The sequence below is a fragment of the Cryptomeria japonica genome, chromosome 3, assembly GCF_030272615.1.
Source record: "Cryptomeria japonica chromosome 3, Sugi_1.0, whole genome shotgun sequence".
NCBI lineage: Eukaryota > Viridiplantae > Streptophyta > Pinopsida > Cupressales > Cupressaceae > Cryptomeria > Cryptomeria japonica.
Genome location: NC_081407.1, coordinates 365,003,962 through 365,017,996, shown reverse-complemented (window position 1 = coordinate 365,017,996; position 14,035 = coordinate 365,003,962). Strand labels below are relative to the sequence as shown.

Genomic DNA, 14,035 nt, shown 5'->3' with positions numbered 1-14,035 from the left:
TACATACCTTGACGCACTCACAGAATCACCATCTTCTCCAAATGACTGTCTGCGCCCACTCAGCATAGAACGGCCATGAGTCCTCAACAAAGGATGCTCTGGACTGCAAAAATATTGTACACATTTAGACTCAAAATAACCTCAGCATACACAAGCATGCAGGTATATTCATCAATAGGCCACTATTGAAATCTATGTTACCCAAACTCATTACTTCATATCACATGGATTTAGCCAAATCTTAACTTGAAATACATCAACTTATACACCCTTGTCTCTTTGGTTATTCAATCAAATTCCCACCGATTCAAGAAAAATATTGGAGCATTCCACATTAAAATTTAAAAAAAAAAAATTCTGTATGCACCTCATTGCAAGAAACTATAACACTTGGCTGAATAGGCAGATTAAATTGCATTCATTTGTAGCTGGTGTAGCTGGCATGAAATGTTTATTGTTATGTTTGATAATTTTGGTTATCCGACAATGTATTATTTAATTGTATTAAGTGGGTTGTCACTGTCGGGTAATTATGTGTTGGTTGGTTGACGGTTGTGTACCTCTCAGCGACCATCACCCAACCAACACGTAACTACCCAAGTGTGACAACCCACTTAATACAATTAATTAGTACACTGGCAGGCAACCAAAATTATCAAACATAACAATAAGCATTTTATATCAACTACAATAGTATTGTTATGATTGTAACCACTTTAACAACAGAATTTCCTAGATTATTCCACCCATCAACAAGCAGAATATGATGTCCAAGGGGTTGAGCTTAACTAGTTAAAACACTGGGTTTTCATGGTGGAGACCCAAGTTCAACTCCCAATAGGGACATCTAAAGTGGAATTCTAAGTTGTGACTCTTGGCCTTCCATAGGATGGGGAAGGTCTTGAGGTCAATCTAATCAAACACAATAATAATAATTATAATAATAATAATTTAAAGATATGTAATGGGGATGGGGCCCCTACTGTGGCCCCACTGGTTCATAGCTCCAGTCAAAAGCTATTCAGGCTTCAGCCAATTACCTATCAAAAAAAAAAAAACAAGCAGAATATGATAGAACATGGCTAACTATTGACAATTTCTGGCTTTCTTTTCATCAGTAAATGAGAGGTTGAATTTGGGAAACTTGCCTAGTAAATGAAAACACAAGCATAAAGTTTTAAATGTTTACCTACATGCCACAGATAGGACACACAACATTTTATAGATAAAGTGTGACTTGCCATGAATAGTTATTGGTGGTTTCTTCTTAATTATTATGCAACGTCCTACAAAGATGTGAAACCCCACCCCCCCCCCACCCCCCTCAAAATCTTCATTTTTCTGAGACAGAAACATCGTCAAGATGCAAAGATTTGGATTAAACAGTCCCTTACCACCCCTTAAACAGTCAAGGGACCCTACTAACAAAAACCGATTTTTAAAGGGGAAAACCCTATTTCTTTAAACCCAAAATATTCTCTTATTTTAGAGAGCAGCTAAAGCAATACACTAAAAAATTTCTTCCCATTTTTAATCACAGTTGAGGCCTTATTAGAACAAGGAAATCAGGAGGGTGACAATGGGGCACTCTATTGAAGCACTCCCTATTTAATTGTTATAAAACTGAAATGGTTGCCCAAAACACACGACAAGAAGAAGAAACCATTTCTGTTTTGGGCTAATATGAGATAATATTTTAGCACTTATAGTAGCTATAATAACAAATCCTAGAGCTGCAAAAAACGTGAGAACAATGGATACTAGTCGCCAACATAGTTCACTGAATTCCATTTTAAAAACAAGTATTAATAGTTTGAGTCACAACTACTCCTGCCACAAATCACAACTTAATCATCCCAAAAAAAAGAATCCCTCAATACACAGTCCTCTACGAAACCACAAACAAACACCACCCTTATAAACATCCTCTAATTTCAACCATTGTGAAAAAGGTATATCCAAGCGTAACAAAAAAAAACTCTACTAAGTCGAGAATTAAAATATAAACTTCCCTTCATCTTACAAGTCTTCAACAACTATCATATCTATTCCACAATATACACCCATTAACAAGCAACATTTCATGATTTTTTATTTTGTATTAATCTATAAATTATTAATATATTTATTATTCACTAGTTTAATAAGTATAAATTATAAATATTCATTAGTTCAGTAAATAAATATATTTTTATATTCAAAGTAATAAATATTTTACATATTAGCTATATTAAAATAACTACTTAATACATCAATAATACCAAATATATATATTAAGGGGATGACCCCACAACGCAGCAGTTAGCTGCGAGCTTCCTACATGGGAGGTCGTGGGTTCGAGTCTGCTCAAGCCCCATGTGTCCCACACACAGGCAATGCAGAGATAAGGTGATGCCTAGGTGTGGAAGACAGGACAGCACCAGGAGATATAAGGGTGTTAATGCCGAACAAATATAAGGATGAGACCCCTCAAAAATGTGGTCTCACTAGTTCATAGCTCCAGTCAAAGGTGATTTGACTTCAGCCCGTTACCAAGCAAAAAAAAAATACCAAATATATATTAAAAAATTGAATATTTATATTGATTATTTCATAAAATTATCTACCCGCATTCAGTGATAATAGACAAATAGTTAATGTGCAATTAAGCCAAATGGTTGAAACCCCAAAGAGCTTTCAAAAGCTTACATGTGATGGGGCTTCAAGGAGTAGACCTAGGCTTTCTAGGGCTACTTTTGTTGTCCAAGACTCTTGTAGTGATTTTGCAAAAGGGAACTCCCAATTCTTGAAGAGTCATTCGAACCATGAGGCAAAATGCATAAAGGGTCTTTCTAAAGTTGCCTACTATAGGTGTCAGTGCTTGATTATCCAACAGGAGTTTGCAATGGTCATTGTAGACCTTAACAAGATCTTTTGTCCTAAATGCCAAAATCTAATAGAGGAAGCAATATACATCTATAAGGCTTTTGATGATGACTTCTTCATTCACGATTTTCGCAAGGATAAATAAAGTGGTGGATAAAATAGTAAATTTAGGCATAGATCAATCTCATTTCCCTACCTTGAATAGCGATCAAGCTAATAACTAGGAGTAGTTGCAACCACTATTTTTCCTAATATGGCTTTGTCAAATGCTTAGGTGTAAATTCAAGGATCAAGTTGGATTCTCTTCGTTAGGAATTTCACTTGCATTGGTGCTTTCCTACCCTACCACATGTTTGAGTGATACCACACCCATTTCATCACCACATTGTCACGATCCTCGCTATATATATATAATACCTAGGTGTTCAGAGTAGAAAGGCAATATTTATCTTCACAAACGGAGGAATAAACAGCAATAAAATGAAGTTAAATTCTTAATGGCTGACTAGTGACTACCTTTGTGATAGCAATCAAATGGAAGAACTATTAAAAGAAATTTTTTATTTATGGGGCTGAGCCTTGGCATCTAATGCCCAACTTTGGGGATTTAAATTTCTAAATAAATATATTTTTTATATTTTTTATATGGACCTCCCTATGTCTAGCACTCAAGTATTATGGTGACGGGCTGGTTATAAACTGAAGTGTTCTCTATCTTTGGATGAGACATGCCTCTTGGAAAAGTCACCACTTCTCAAGTAGACAAATGAAGTGTGTTAAATGTGGTAAGCAGGGGGAAACGAAGAAATATTCCTCCTATCTAAAGAAGACTCAGCTCTAAGAAGACTGAAGTGCAGATCTAAAGCAGACTAAAGTGCAGATCCAAATCTGACTGAATTGCAGATCGAAGGCATATTTTGTGCAGAAGAACAAAATGAAAAATCAGTAAAACAAACATCACATTTCTGAGTATAGCAGCAGTGATCCATTAGTTAAGGACAAGGGCATTTTTTAAAAGACACCACCCTTAAGAGGGTGGTAACTGTAGGAGGGGACATAACCCTTCTTTAATAGCTAAAGGCTATATAAGGAGGAACTCCAATCGAAGGTAGGGGACGAATCAATCATCTATGAATCATAAAATCATCATCAGAAAATCAAAATCAAATATCACGAAAACAATCAAGATCGAATAACAAGAAGAGTTAATTTCATAAGATTAAGAGCAGTGACCAAAGAAGAAGCAAATACCAGTTCAAGAACTCGACTTATAACAGCTTTCTAAGCATCTTAGATTTCTGCTGTCAAACTAATATAATGTGGTATATCTATTGCATTTATATCCTTGTTAATCATGTTCATTAGATATATTTGTGTATACTGTTGTCTTAATTTTTGAATTTTCAAAAATTGACAACCCCTACAAATTTTTATTTAAAATTCGTAGTTTCTTTCTCTAAAGGCACCTTTTACGAGGTTCAGAACTCGTATTTGTTTGTGTCCAGTCGTTGGTAAGTGTGTTTGTTGTCTTTGTCTAGTTTTTAGTTGGTTTTTGTTTTATTTTTCTTTCCTTTTTGTGCAATTTCAGGTTTCAAGACAGTCATTGCGAGTAGGAACTTTTTGTTTTCATTGCGAGTAGGAACTTTTTGCTGTCATTGCAAGTAGGAACCTCACTTGTAATCGCGTTCTAGAAACCCGATTACAAGTGAGCACATTGTTCTAAAGTTTGTTCTACTTGTAATCGGGTTTCTAAGACTCGATTACAAGTATGTTTTATAAAAGTAAAATGAAACGCATATTGCACTTGCAATCAAGGTCTCAAGGCCCGATTGCAAGTCACCATTGTATGAGCTTATTGATGTGCTAATTTGCAATCAAGGTTTTGAAAACCGATTGCAAGTTTGTGCCTACCTTGTAAAACTTTAACACTTGCAATCGGGTTTCAAAACCCCAATTGCAAGTTTGTGCCTATCATACAAGAATGCCTACTTGCATTCGGGTCTTCAAGACCCGATTGCAAGTGTAAGTGTCAATGTTTTCCCCAACTTGTGTTTCACAAATTCCGCATTCCAAGTTTGCTATGATCCCTTGCACTTCCATTCCGCCTTCCAAGATCCGTAATTCACCTTTTGTCTCCACATACTCTCATTCCCACGCCTTTCCTTCACAAGATCAATACTTGCAATTGGATCCTAGAGACCCGATTGCAAGGGATCTTAATGAATGTAGAGATAGTGGGCAAAAGCCAGAGTTGTCATATGTATATGACAATAGTGATGTAAACTGAAAAGGGTACAATGTCATATGCACAGAGAGAACTTCTCCTAAAGAATCAGTATTACCCCAAGCACAAAGATGAGGTTGGAGTTCGTTGGCAAAGGACATGAGAACTATCAAGGATGCAAGTTGACGTCCCTAGACATATACCTTCACCGATCTTGAATACTTCAAGTGCCAGCATCTTGTAGTAGCATGAAGACCTCTTAGACAAAGGATAATGTACATTGTAAATAGAGTCGTGTCTTGGACACTTAGATTAGTTTCAATTATGCATTTGTAATTTCCCTTTGACAAATTACACGTAATGTCAAAAATTGCAATTGCAAATAGTCACATTACTTGTATTCTTGTAACTTGTAATTACATGCAAACAAATTACAAGTTGAAAAGACACTAGCACTATAATTTGGAATAAATCATAGTTAGTTGTGGAATAAGTCTTAATTACTTGGACTTCTCCCACTTTTTTCTCTCAGCCCCTCTCCGATATATACTTGAGGGTGCTCTATGTATTTTCTATCTTTTTGGCAAGCAAGAAAACTCTGCAGAAATTTACAACGATAAAAAATGTGTTTTATACTTGTAAATTGGACTCTCAAGCAATATAAGAGGGACATTTTAGTTTCAGACTTTGTGTTGATGCTTTGTTCATATATCCATTGTATTCTTATGTTACAATGGATATATTTTCTGAGTATACTTGAGATTCTAGTAAGGTTGTTGGAAAGGGCTTTAATTGGATTTCTTGCAGACTTTGTGCTGCAAATATTGAGGGTTAAATTAGCATAGTTATGTGTTCATAATAGAGAAAAGCTACAAGACTTTCTGCTTGTAACTATTCTTGTTCATTATAGTTTAGAAGTGCATCATATTGACAGACTTTGAGTTGATGCATGTTGCACATTGTTACTATAATAATCATTTTGGAAAGTTGATAGGACAGTAGAAGAGTGAACACTTTGAGCTTTTATTTCTATTTTCCCGTCCCAGGGAAGCGACAGAAGACTTTTGTGCTTTTATGGAAACATCAGTTCCTATTGTATAAGCATTTTTGCAACTGTTGAAATTAATTGAAAGTGATGTTGTCTCACCCAAGTTAAAATAGTGATTATAAGTTATAGTTAATTTGTAATAGTTAGAAGAAGTGGGAAAGGGGGAGCCTTCCCTTAGAATAAGGAAATTTTTACCTCACACGTGGCTGAAACCATAATTTTGCACGCCTTCCCAGGTTTACAAAATTTTCGACCAACATATACATGTTGATCATACATAATAGAGAATGCTCAAGTCTATGTTTATATGATACAATATAAGAGATGCATACCTATCTGAAATCCGTCTTGTAGGAAACGACCTGAAGTGTAAGAGAAGGGTGGCAAGTGCACTAGTAACTAGTCCCTCTTAGAAGGACCTTTGCAGCCTAAGATAAAGAGAGCACCTACCGAGTCAAGTAGCCCCTTACAACCTCCGCCCAACTCCACAAGATAGCAACAGACTATAGGGAGACGAGACATGGTGGGGGAAAGCAAGTTCAAGCCGCCAAGCAAGAGGGTTGTGGTAGACATTCACTCTTAGGCTTGGTGTAGAAATGGCTTCGGGCGAACCCATCATGTGTCTTTCCCCCAATGTGTTTATACTCTATGAATATAATGCAACTTGACTAACCCTGATGATTAACTTTATATATGTGTGTGTATTGCATATGTCTTTCATGTTGTGATTGCAGGTCCCAAATTCAGGATCATATTATTCAAGAAAGATTTAATAGGTGAGATGTAACCCTAACCCTAATTTGTTGCAACTGTGATTTTAGGACAAATTAGGAAGGGAACATTACACAAATCATGTCAATTATTACTATCAATAGCAACCTTCTTTGGATTCACCTTGTAATCATTTTTGTCGTTAGGATTCATAGTGTTAGAGTGTTACATCAGTAGTATGTCACCTTCCAAATGTGATGCTCCCCAAATGCTAGGTTTATTTGTTTATCTTTGTTTATGCTTGTTTCACTAGAACAACTTATATGACAATTTTCTCCTCTCCTTTTCTACATATGTTTTATTGTTCGTGGATTGGTAGTATTCTCTCAATGGGACACAGCCTCATATGTAAGAAGCAAGAACAAAGGTTGGCATTTCAAAGGTGTAGTCCCTGGTGGGCATTTAAAGTTGATCGTGAATTGCATTCATTCATATCTATTTCCCTAGTAAACAAAATTTTGTGTCCATTGGGTGTGGGTGATACTAGCAATTCTTGCTCCTAGGTATCCATTTTAGAGGATTTCTTGCAAGTGTTAGAAGTTGGAGTAACTAACCTATTTGTTCATTCTTATATGAAGTGATTGTTGGTTCAAGTATATACTTTTCTACAATAGGTAGTGGTCTTAATGCAATATGCTGATTCAAAAGACAACGCTTCCCTATAGGTTATGAAAATTGATTTGAGTGACTTCAACAAAGAGCTTTTGATCGTCTATCATGAGCTAAAGGAGGTTTGAAAATATTGTCTTGATTTAAACATGGTCACCAACCCCCTAGTTTGGCTTTTAAAACCAAAAAAAGGTATTTAACTTACCTAATAGAAAAGCAACATTTTTTCCCTAGATTCTATTTCAACTAAATCGAGTAATTGTATTCCATTTAAACTTTTGGTTTCACAAGAAAATTGTCCCCACTTTTGTGCTTTCCTAAGCATCAATTATTTTCAAAGGTTAGCCTATTATCAATGGTCCCAGTAGGCTAATGTGGTGATTAGGGAGCCCTTTGAGGGTTACTTAGGGTTATTTAGGTGTCTAATTTAGTACTCTCCATCTCAGTGCATTAGTTTATTTGTGGTTTGCCTTCTAAACGTCTTTTAGTCTCCGTTTATAAACACTTACTATTTTTATTAAGTTGCTTGGACATGTGGGTCCATACTATGTGGTAGGTCATCGAGATGGTTAGAGGGCACCACGGTTATATCCAGAAAGTTGGCAGGATCATGTGTTGGTCTAATATTTGGTATTTAATGGAGTTTAATGACTTAATTTAATTAATTAAAGTCTAATCTAGCATTGACTTTCATATAATTAATTAAACTAAATATCTTTATGATTAAAGGGGATATAAGGGGTCAAGTGTGCATTTGGTATATTAATCTCATAAAGTGGTTAATTAAAAGCCATAAAGGGGGCACCAACTTAGGGAGTTATAAGGTTATTCAAGTGACTTTAAGTTTATACAAAACTAAAAAAGGTAACTATTATATTTTCCAAATTCAAAGTAATTATAGTATTAAAAGAGAGGGAAATTAAAATGAGTTACTAGAAGCTTCTTTGGAGATTTATAAAAGGGCTCATTTACAGCTCATTTGATATACTTGGTTTGATTTAATTTCTCTCTAAGAAGCTTGAGAGCTTTACATGTACCTCCCTTTTACAGCTCATTATGTGTCCGACGCAATTTTATATTTCCTATTTCAAGAGACCCAACTTTCGGAGGCCATTACTTTTGAACCAGGTGTCCGATTGACGAACTGTTTGAAATGCCGAAAATCTTGCAACACGCTCTATCAAGCTAAAATCGGCTATGCCAATTACAGACACTTTGGGCCATTTTGGAGCCTCTGAAGCGCTCAAAATTGACTCTGAAACTTTCGTTCACAACTTTTAAATATCTTCAAATCTAGACATGTTATTAATGAGATTAATAAAATTGGTATATATATATATATTGGAGTTTCTCAGTTGTGTGGACGAAAACCCATTCAGCCTATTGGGTGGATTCATTCCAAAATTCAAATTGACCTTACTGTAGGTATTTGGCATTGAGAAGGAGCTGGAAATGGTATTCTATTTGCAGGTCCGCAGCTGTTAGGATTTGGAGCAACTTGGAAGAGATTTGAAAGCAAAATTCAAAGTTGGGTATTTGATATTTTGTGAGATATTGAAGATAAGAGGGTTTCATATCAGCATTATGGCAATCATTTTGATGTATTTGATTAGGGTTTTGTGGCTGAATTAAAATTGCATAGCTGGGCGCTAGGGTTTTAGACCCTTAGATTGAGATATTTTAATGATTTGGTGATCAAAAGATTTTATAATAATTTTCTACATAGGGGCAACTGGTATGGGGATATTTTCGAAGCATCTGGTGAAGATTCCAGGTTTATATCAGCTGGGAAATAATTTAAAAATTATTTTTGCATATCGGTAATTGGTATTTGTGAAGATTGAAGAGGAAATCATCATTACAGTCTAAGCACACCTAGGGTTTGAAGGCATAATTGATATTGCAGACTTATGTGAGAGATTTCCAGCTTCTTTCCAAGTGTTCATTGCTCATTTGGAATTATTACCTACAGCCGTACCTCTTCCAGCTAGAGCGCCACCTTCCACCTTCACAAAATGATTATATGGCATCCTATTGTGTTACTACATCATTCGTATGATCCAAAAATGTTTGCATTTCATTGGCAATCGATATATATAACATTATTGAAGAAAATATCTTACTATCGTAATTATATCAGACCTATAACAGATCTGATATCATTGTACCTTCATTTACACTTGAGGAGAAATAAGAAGTTTACCATGTGTTCCTTCATTGCTTTGTATTCTATATTATTTTATGCACCTGTTTATGCTAAAACCTAACTGAAACAATATACAACATTCAACACGAGAATAAATCACAAAAAACAGAATTTCAGATAAGGGAAAAAATCAGAAAAAAATGGGGCAGACTTGGTAGCAAACAGAGGTGGGACACTACACCAAGCCAACCCAATATTAATTAGTGCTACTATGGAATAAACCATTTTGATTTACCTTTAAGATGTGTCATTTGGCAATTGGTGATTCGCATTGAATCTCCAAATTATGATTATTTTTCTGTATTTTTTATATATACATATTGTACAACGGTACAACCAAACCCAACCATACTAAACATAGGTAAAAGCAAATCAGCAAACCATAGAACCCAAAACAGCAAAATTGGTGTGAAAAAAAATAGAAAACATTTTAAAAACACTCTTTCTTGTTGACAAAGGTCGAAGGGTTGCTATGTATACCTTATTATAAGAAATGAGGTTAAAAACCTTGGAAGGGTCTCACAAAGCATACCTTGTTGAGAGAATTTGTTACCAAGAGAAACAAAAACAAGCCAAGTGATATACAATCAGTCTACAACTAAATTTAAACCTCCAAGATGAACTATAATACAATGTGAGAAAAAAAAAAAGCCAGAAAAAAGGTGACTACCCCACTAGGCTTCCAAGGGCAAGGAAGTCAAAACCATGGAAGACTTATAAAATGTTGCATGAGAAAAATCAAACTAATCAATTATTTCACAAAAAGCATTGCACCAATTTACTTGCCCCCTCCAACAACTCCTAAGAAACATCAAGAATTTAGACCTTTGAATTTGCGTCCCAGTAACAAGTTATGATAGTATATCAATATCCATCCACAAAGTTGTGATGGTACAGAAATTCAGATAAAGTATACTTCTATTTCACAAAATTCAATAATCAGATATAACTTATTCCCAGTCAAAAGAATTAAATACCACCAATTTCTAGATGTAAACAATTGAACACTTATGCTTGAATGCCAACTACTATGTGACTTATGCATTTAAATAAATATTCAACGTTCACCACCAACACAACTTTTGTCACGAGCAATCTGATTATCTAGTCTGAATTGCCCATTTTCTAGAGTCCAAATTTATTGAACAGTCATCGAAACATATTAACAAAATAACTGACCTAGAACTAGAAGTGCGCTGTTCAGCAATGGCTTTCCTGCGGCTACGTCGCCAGAAACCATTTGCAATATCTGGTTCACTTCGTGATAGACTGTAACCATTTAACAAATCTATCCAAATGTGTTACTAAACATCTTAAGTGTTAGATTCAAGTTTGAGCTCAGAAATTTTCTAGGTCTGTACAATAGGATTATTGGTTATTTATGACATTTCCCACAAAGAGGACCAAAACAAAATCTCAGGGCATAGAAAAATCAATACTTCTACACTTATTACTAGCATTTGTAGGAGGGAAATATACAACTCAAAAAGCTAGCACTTATCACCTTAATTTTCCTTCAATAGCTGGCCTTAGTTTTATGTTTGGCAAAGAAGGCCCTGCTGATGGACAAAGATTATCCCCCTTCCTTGGGTAAAAACATTGAAGACTTTGGTGTTCCTCCTGCCCTGGGCTGCATTTGTCATACATTTCTAAATGAAACTAAAGAAAGAGTCCAAAATGAAAACGATAGTAAAGTTACATTAGCTATTCTAATTAATCTAATATGTTTTTCATTTTCATACACTTCAAAATGAAACTTAACAAGAGTCCAAAATAAAAATGGTAGAAAAACTGAATTACCTATTCTAATTTATGTAAATATGTTTTACCACAAACTATAAAAATGGAACACAACACATAAAACTATTTTTGAGCGTCCAAGCCTCAAAGCATAATAGACTAGATATAGGCATTATGTGCATTATTATATGCAATGCTCCAACAAGGAAAAAGACGAGGTGAACCCAGAAAGAAAGAAAATAATCTCAGTTGAGTAATCACAATCAAATTAATTATTCTGACAGATATTGACATAGATTTTGCCTTTTCAAATGAGGCTTTAAAACACTTTTCAGTTATCAACCCTTGTGAAGCAGTTTGGGCATCCAGATTTACAGTCACATCAATAATGGCCTGATAAGTTTTAACCAGTAATAAGTCTTATGTTGCAGTGGTTTACAGTAGAATTATTTACAATCTCAATTAATCTGAAACATTAACAATCATTACTACCACATGCTTAACAGGCAGCGTCTCTTTACATTTTCAAACAACATGAATTTACCTTTCACCTTCCAATTTATCTGGAAAACCAAAGTTTGGACTGTTTGGCTCTAGAGGAGAGTCACATGAATCATTCTCTGCCGAATCACTTTCTCCAGATCCAGAGATATGATAGATAATAAGAGCTCTCACTGAGAAAGGTATTAACTGACCAGGAGACCTCATGATATCCACTAGCATGTCCACAGAATTTAATTCAACCAACAGAGACATATGTTTTGGACTCTCCTTGTATGCAATTGCCTTATCATATAGTTGTAGACCCTGAGAACAGAGAATTTCAAATGGTCAACAAACAGAAACCCATTAGGTGCACCACAGTCACCTAAAATTGGACAGTTTAGAATTGTTTTGATGTACTTGTTACATGTGAGACTGACAGATTTAATCACATATCCTGAAACCTGTTTCGGTACATCCACTCAAAAGAAAAGGAAAAACAGGAATCGTAAACTGATTATATTATTCAGCTATTCCAAATTACAACCTCTAAACCATTCATAAATGTGCTGAAATTCAAGACTTCAGTTAATTTTCTTCAAACTTCCTTTTAGATCTGAGTTTTCCAACGTCAACCAAATAAAATGTGTGCAAGTGAAATTCTAATGCTAATGAAACTGATTCATTGAATCAAATGAAAATCATGATGGCCAAATTCTTACCACCAGAAGTTTACTTTTAAGTCCCACAGCATCTGCAAGAACTTTGAATAAAATTGCCCGTGGCCGGCATAACCCGTTTTTAATCTGACCTAAGAGCTGAAATCCATGGCTGTCTGCCAAAGTCGATATCTCCTCAGGTGAGATCTTCACAGGGCTTGCTTCAGAAAGAGGTCCTCCATAAAACTCACAAACCTGTAGAATAGGAAACTACATAATTTAAATGTCATATTTTTTTACATTAGGAAAAAAAATTGCTTAAACTGCACATCTATTAGCGGGATGGACATGACTGTAGACTTCTCCTGACATATACCAACATGAAATTTACGAAGTCCAAAGTCCACAAGAATTAAGTTTGAGGATTTAAGAAACTTGAGATTTTCCCATCATACAAATTTTAAAGGGAAAAACATAAGCTTTGATTCCTTCAAATATTTAAGCTTCAAAACCTGTATTTCTTGGACCACTTTCAAAAACAATCTATGAAAATGGAAGCATATAGGCTTCCAAGGAATTCCGTAATGTAATATTACAACAGATAAGGTTGTTTAGTATCTGCAATAACACCACTAACCTATAGATGCATGATATACATTGCTACCATATAAATTTGTAGTAATACTTCTTCGACATGATGCTATAGGCAAGGCCAAACAACAATGATGGTTAAGGAGGGCATATTGATGCGCTTGAACTTTAAGGATGAAGACAACTTTACCAAATAGATGGGAGGTCTCCATTAATGCATGCTAGGACAAATAATCTCAGATTCTCAAGTAAGCATAAGGACCTTGATGGCGCATGTGTGCAGGACTATTACATTTAAGAAGTAAAAGAAAGGAGAAGGAAGATCCTAATAATAAATTAAGTCTTAAATCATCCCAAACATAGAAGAATGCATGTGGAAAGGCAAGAAGAGTGGCACTGTTTTGGATGTTTGCAAAGATCCAAAGAATTATTGTAGTCATTGTATTATCAATGGGCATACTGACACAAAGTGTTTGAAGTTGCAACTCAATTTGCATCCCAAACAGATATAGTATTGGGACAACATTTGCTCACTACTTTAGGAACGATTGAAACAAACTTTTAGGAGCTATTTGTGAGATTTCACTCAAAAGGGAAAATAGTGGAACTAAGAGGGTTGTGTGCAAAGTCCCCATAGATGGTAAACTCTCATCAAATGCAAAAGTTGTTAAAGAAAGGAGCTAATGGATTTGTGGCCCAATTGTTTTCATTAACAACCTATCAATCAAATGCTCCTACCCATCCAGATCTACAAGCAATTATAACTCATCACTCAGTGCTTTTTGGAAATATGCCTAAAGGACTCCCTCCTACAAGGGATCATGATCATGCCTTTAAAC

The 14,035-nt window shown here is 35.2% G+C and overlaps 1 protein-coding gene across 8 annotated transcripts in view; it reads right to left on the bottom strand.

The window, feature by feature from the left end:
* Positions 1-14,035, bottom strand: part of LOC131080024 (serine/threonine-protein kinase EDR1) — a 304,024-nt gene that overhangs the window by 204,670 nt on the left and 85,319 nt on the right. For 6 of the 8 annotated variants that reach the window (XR_009114112.2, XR_009114111.2, XM_058018109.2 and 3 more), the window contains 5 exons: positions 12,669-12,860; positions 12,008-12,270; positions 11,228-11,353; positions 10,903-10,992; positions 8-103 (listed from right to left, as the gene is read on the bottom strand). Coding sequence is in view for 6 of the 8 variants with exons in the window: in XM_058018109.2 (XP_057874092.1) it covers positions 8-103; positions 10,903-10,992; positions 11,228-11,353; positions 12,008-12,270; positions 12,669-12,860 (767 nt within the window). In the remaining 2 variants the exon portion in view is untranslated. The remainder of the gene's footprint in view (positions 1-7; positions 104-10,902; positions 10,993-11,227; positions 11,354-12,007; positions 12,271-12,668; positions 12,861-14,035) is intronic. The other 2 variants (XM_058018111.2, XM_058018115.2) reach the window with 2 other exon arrangements.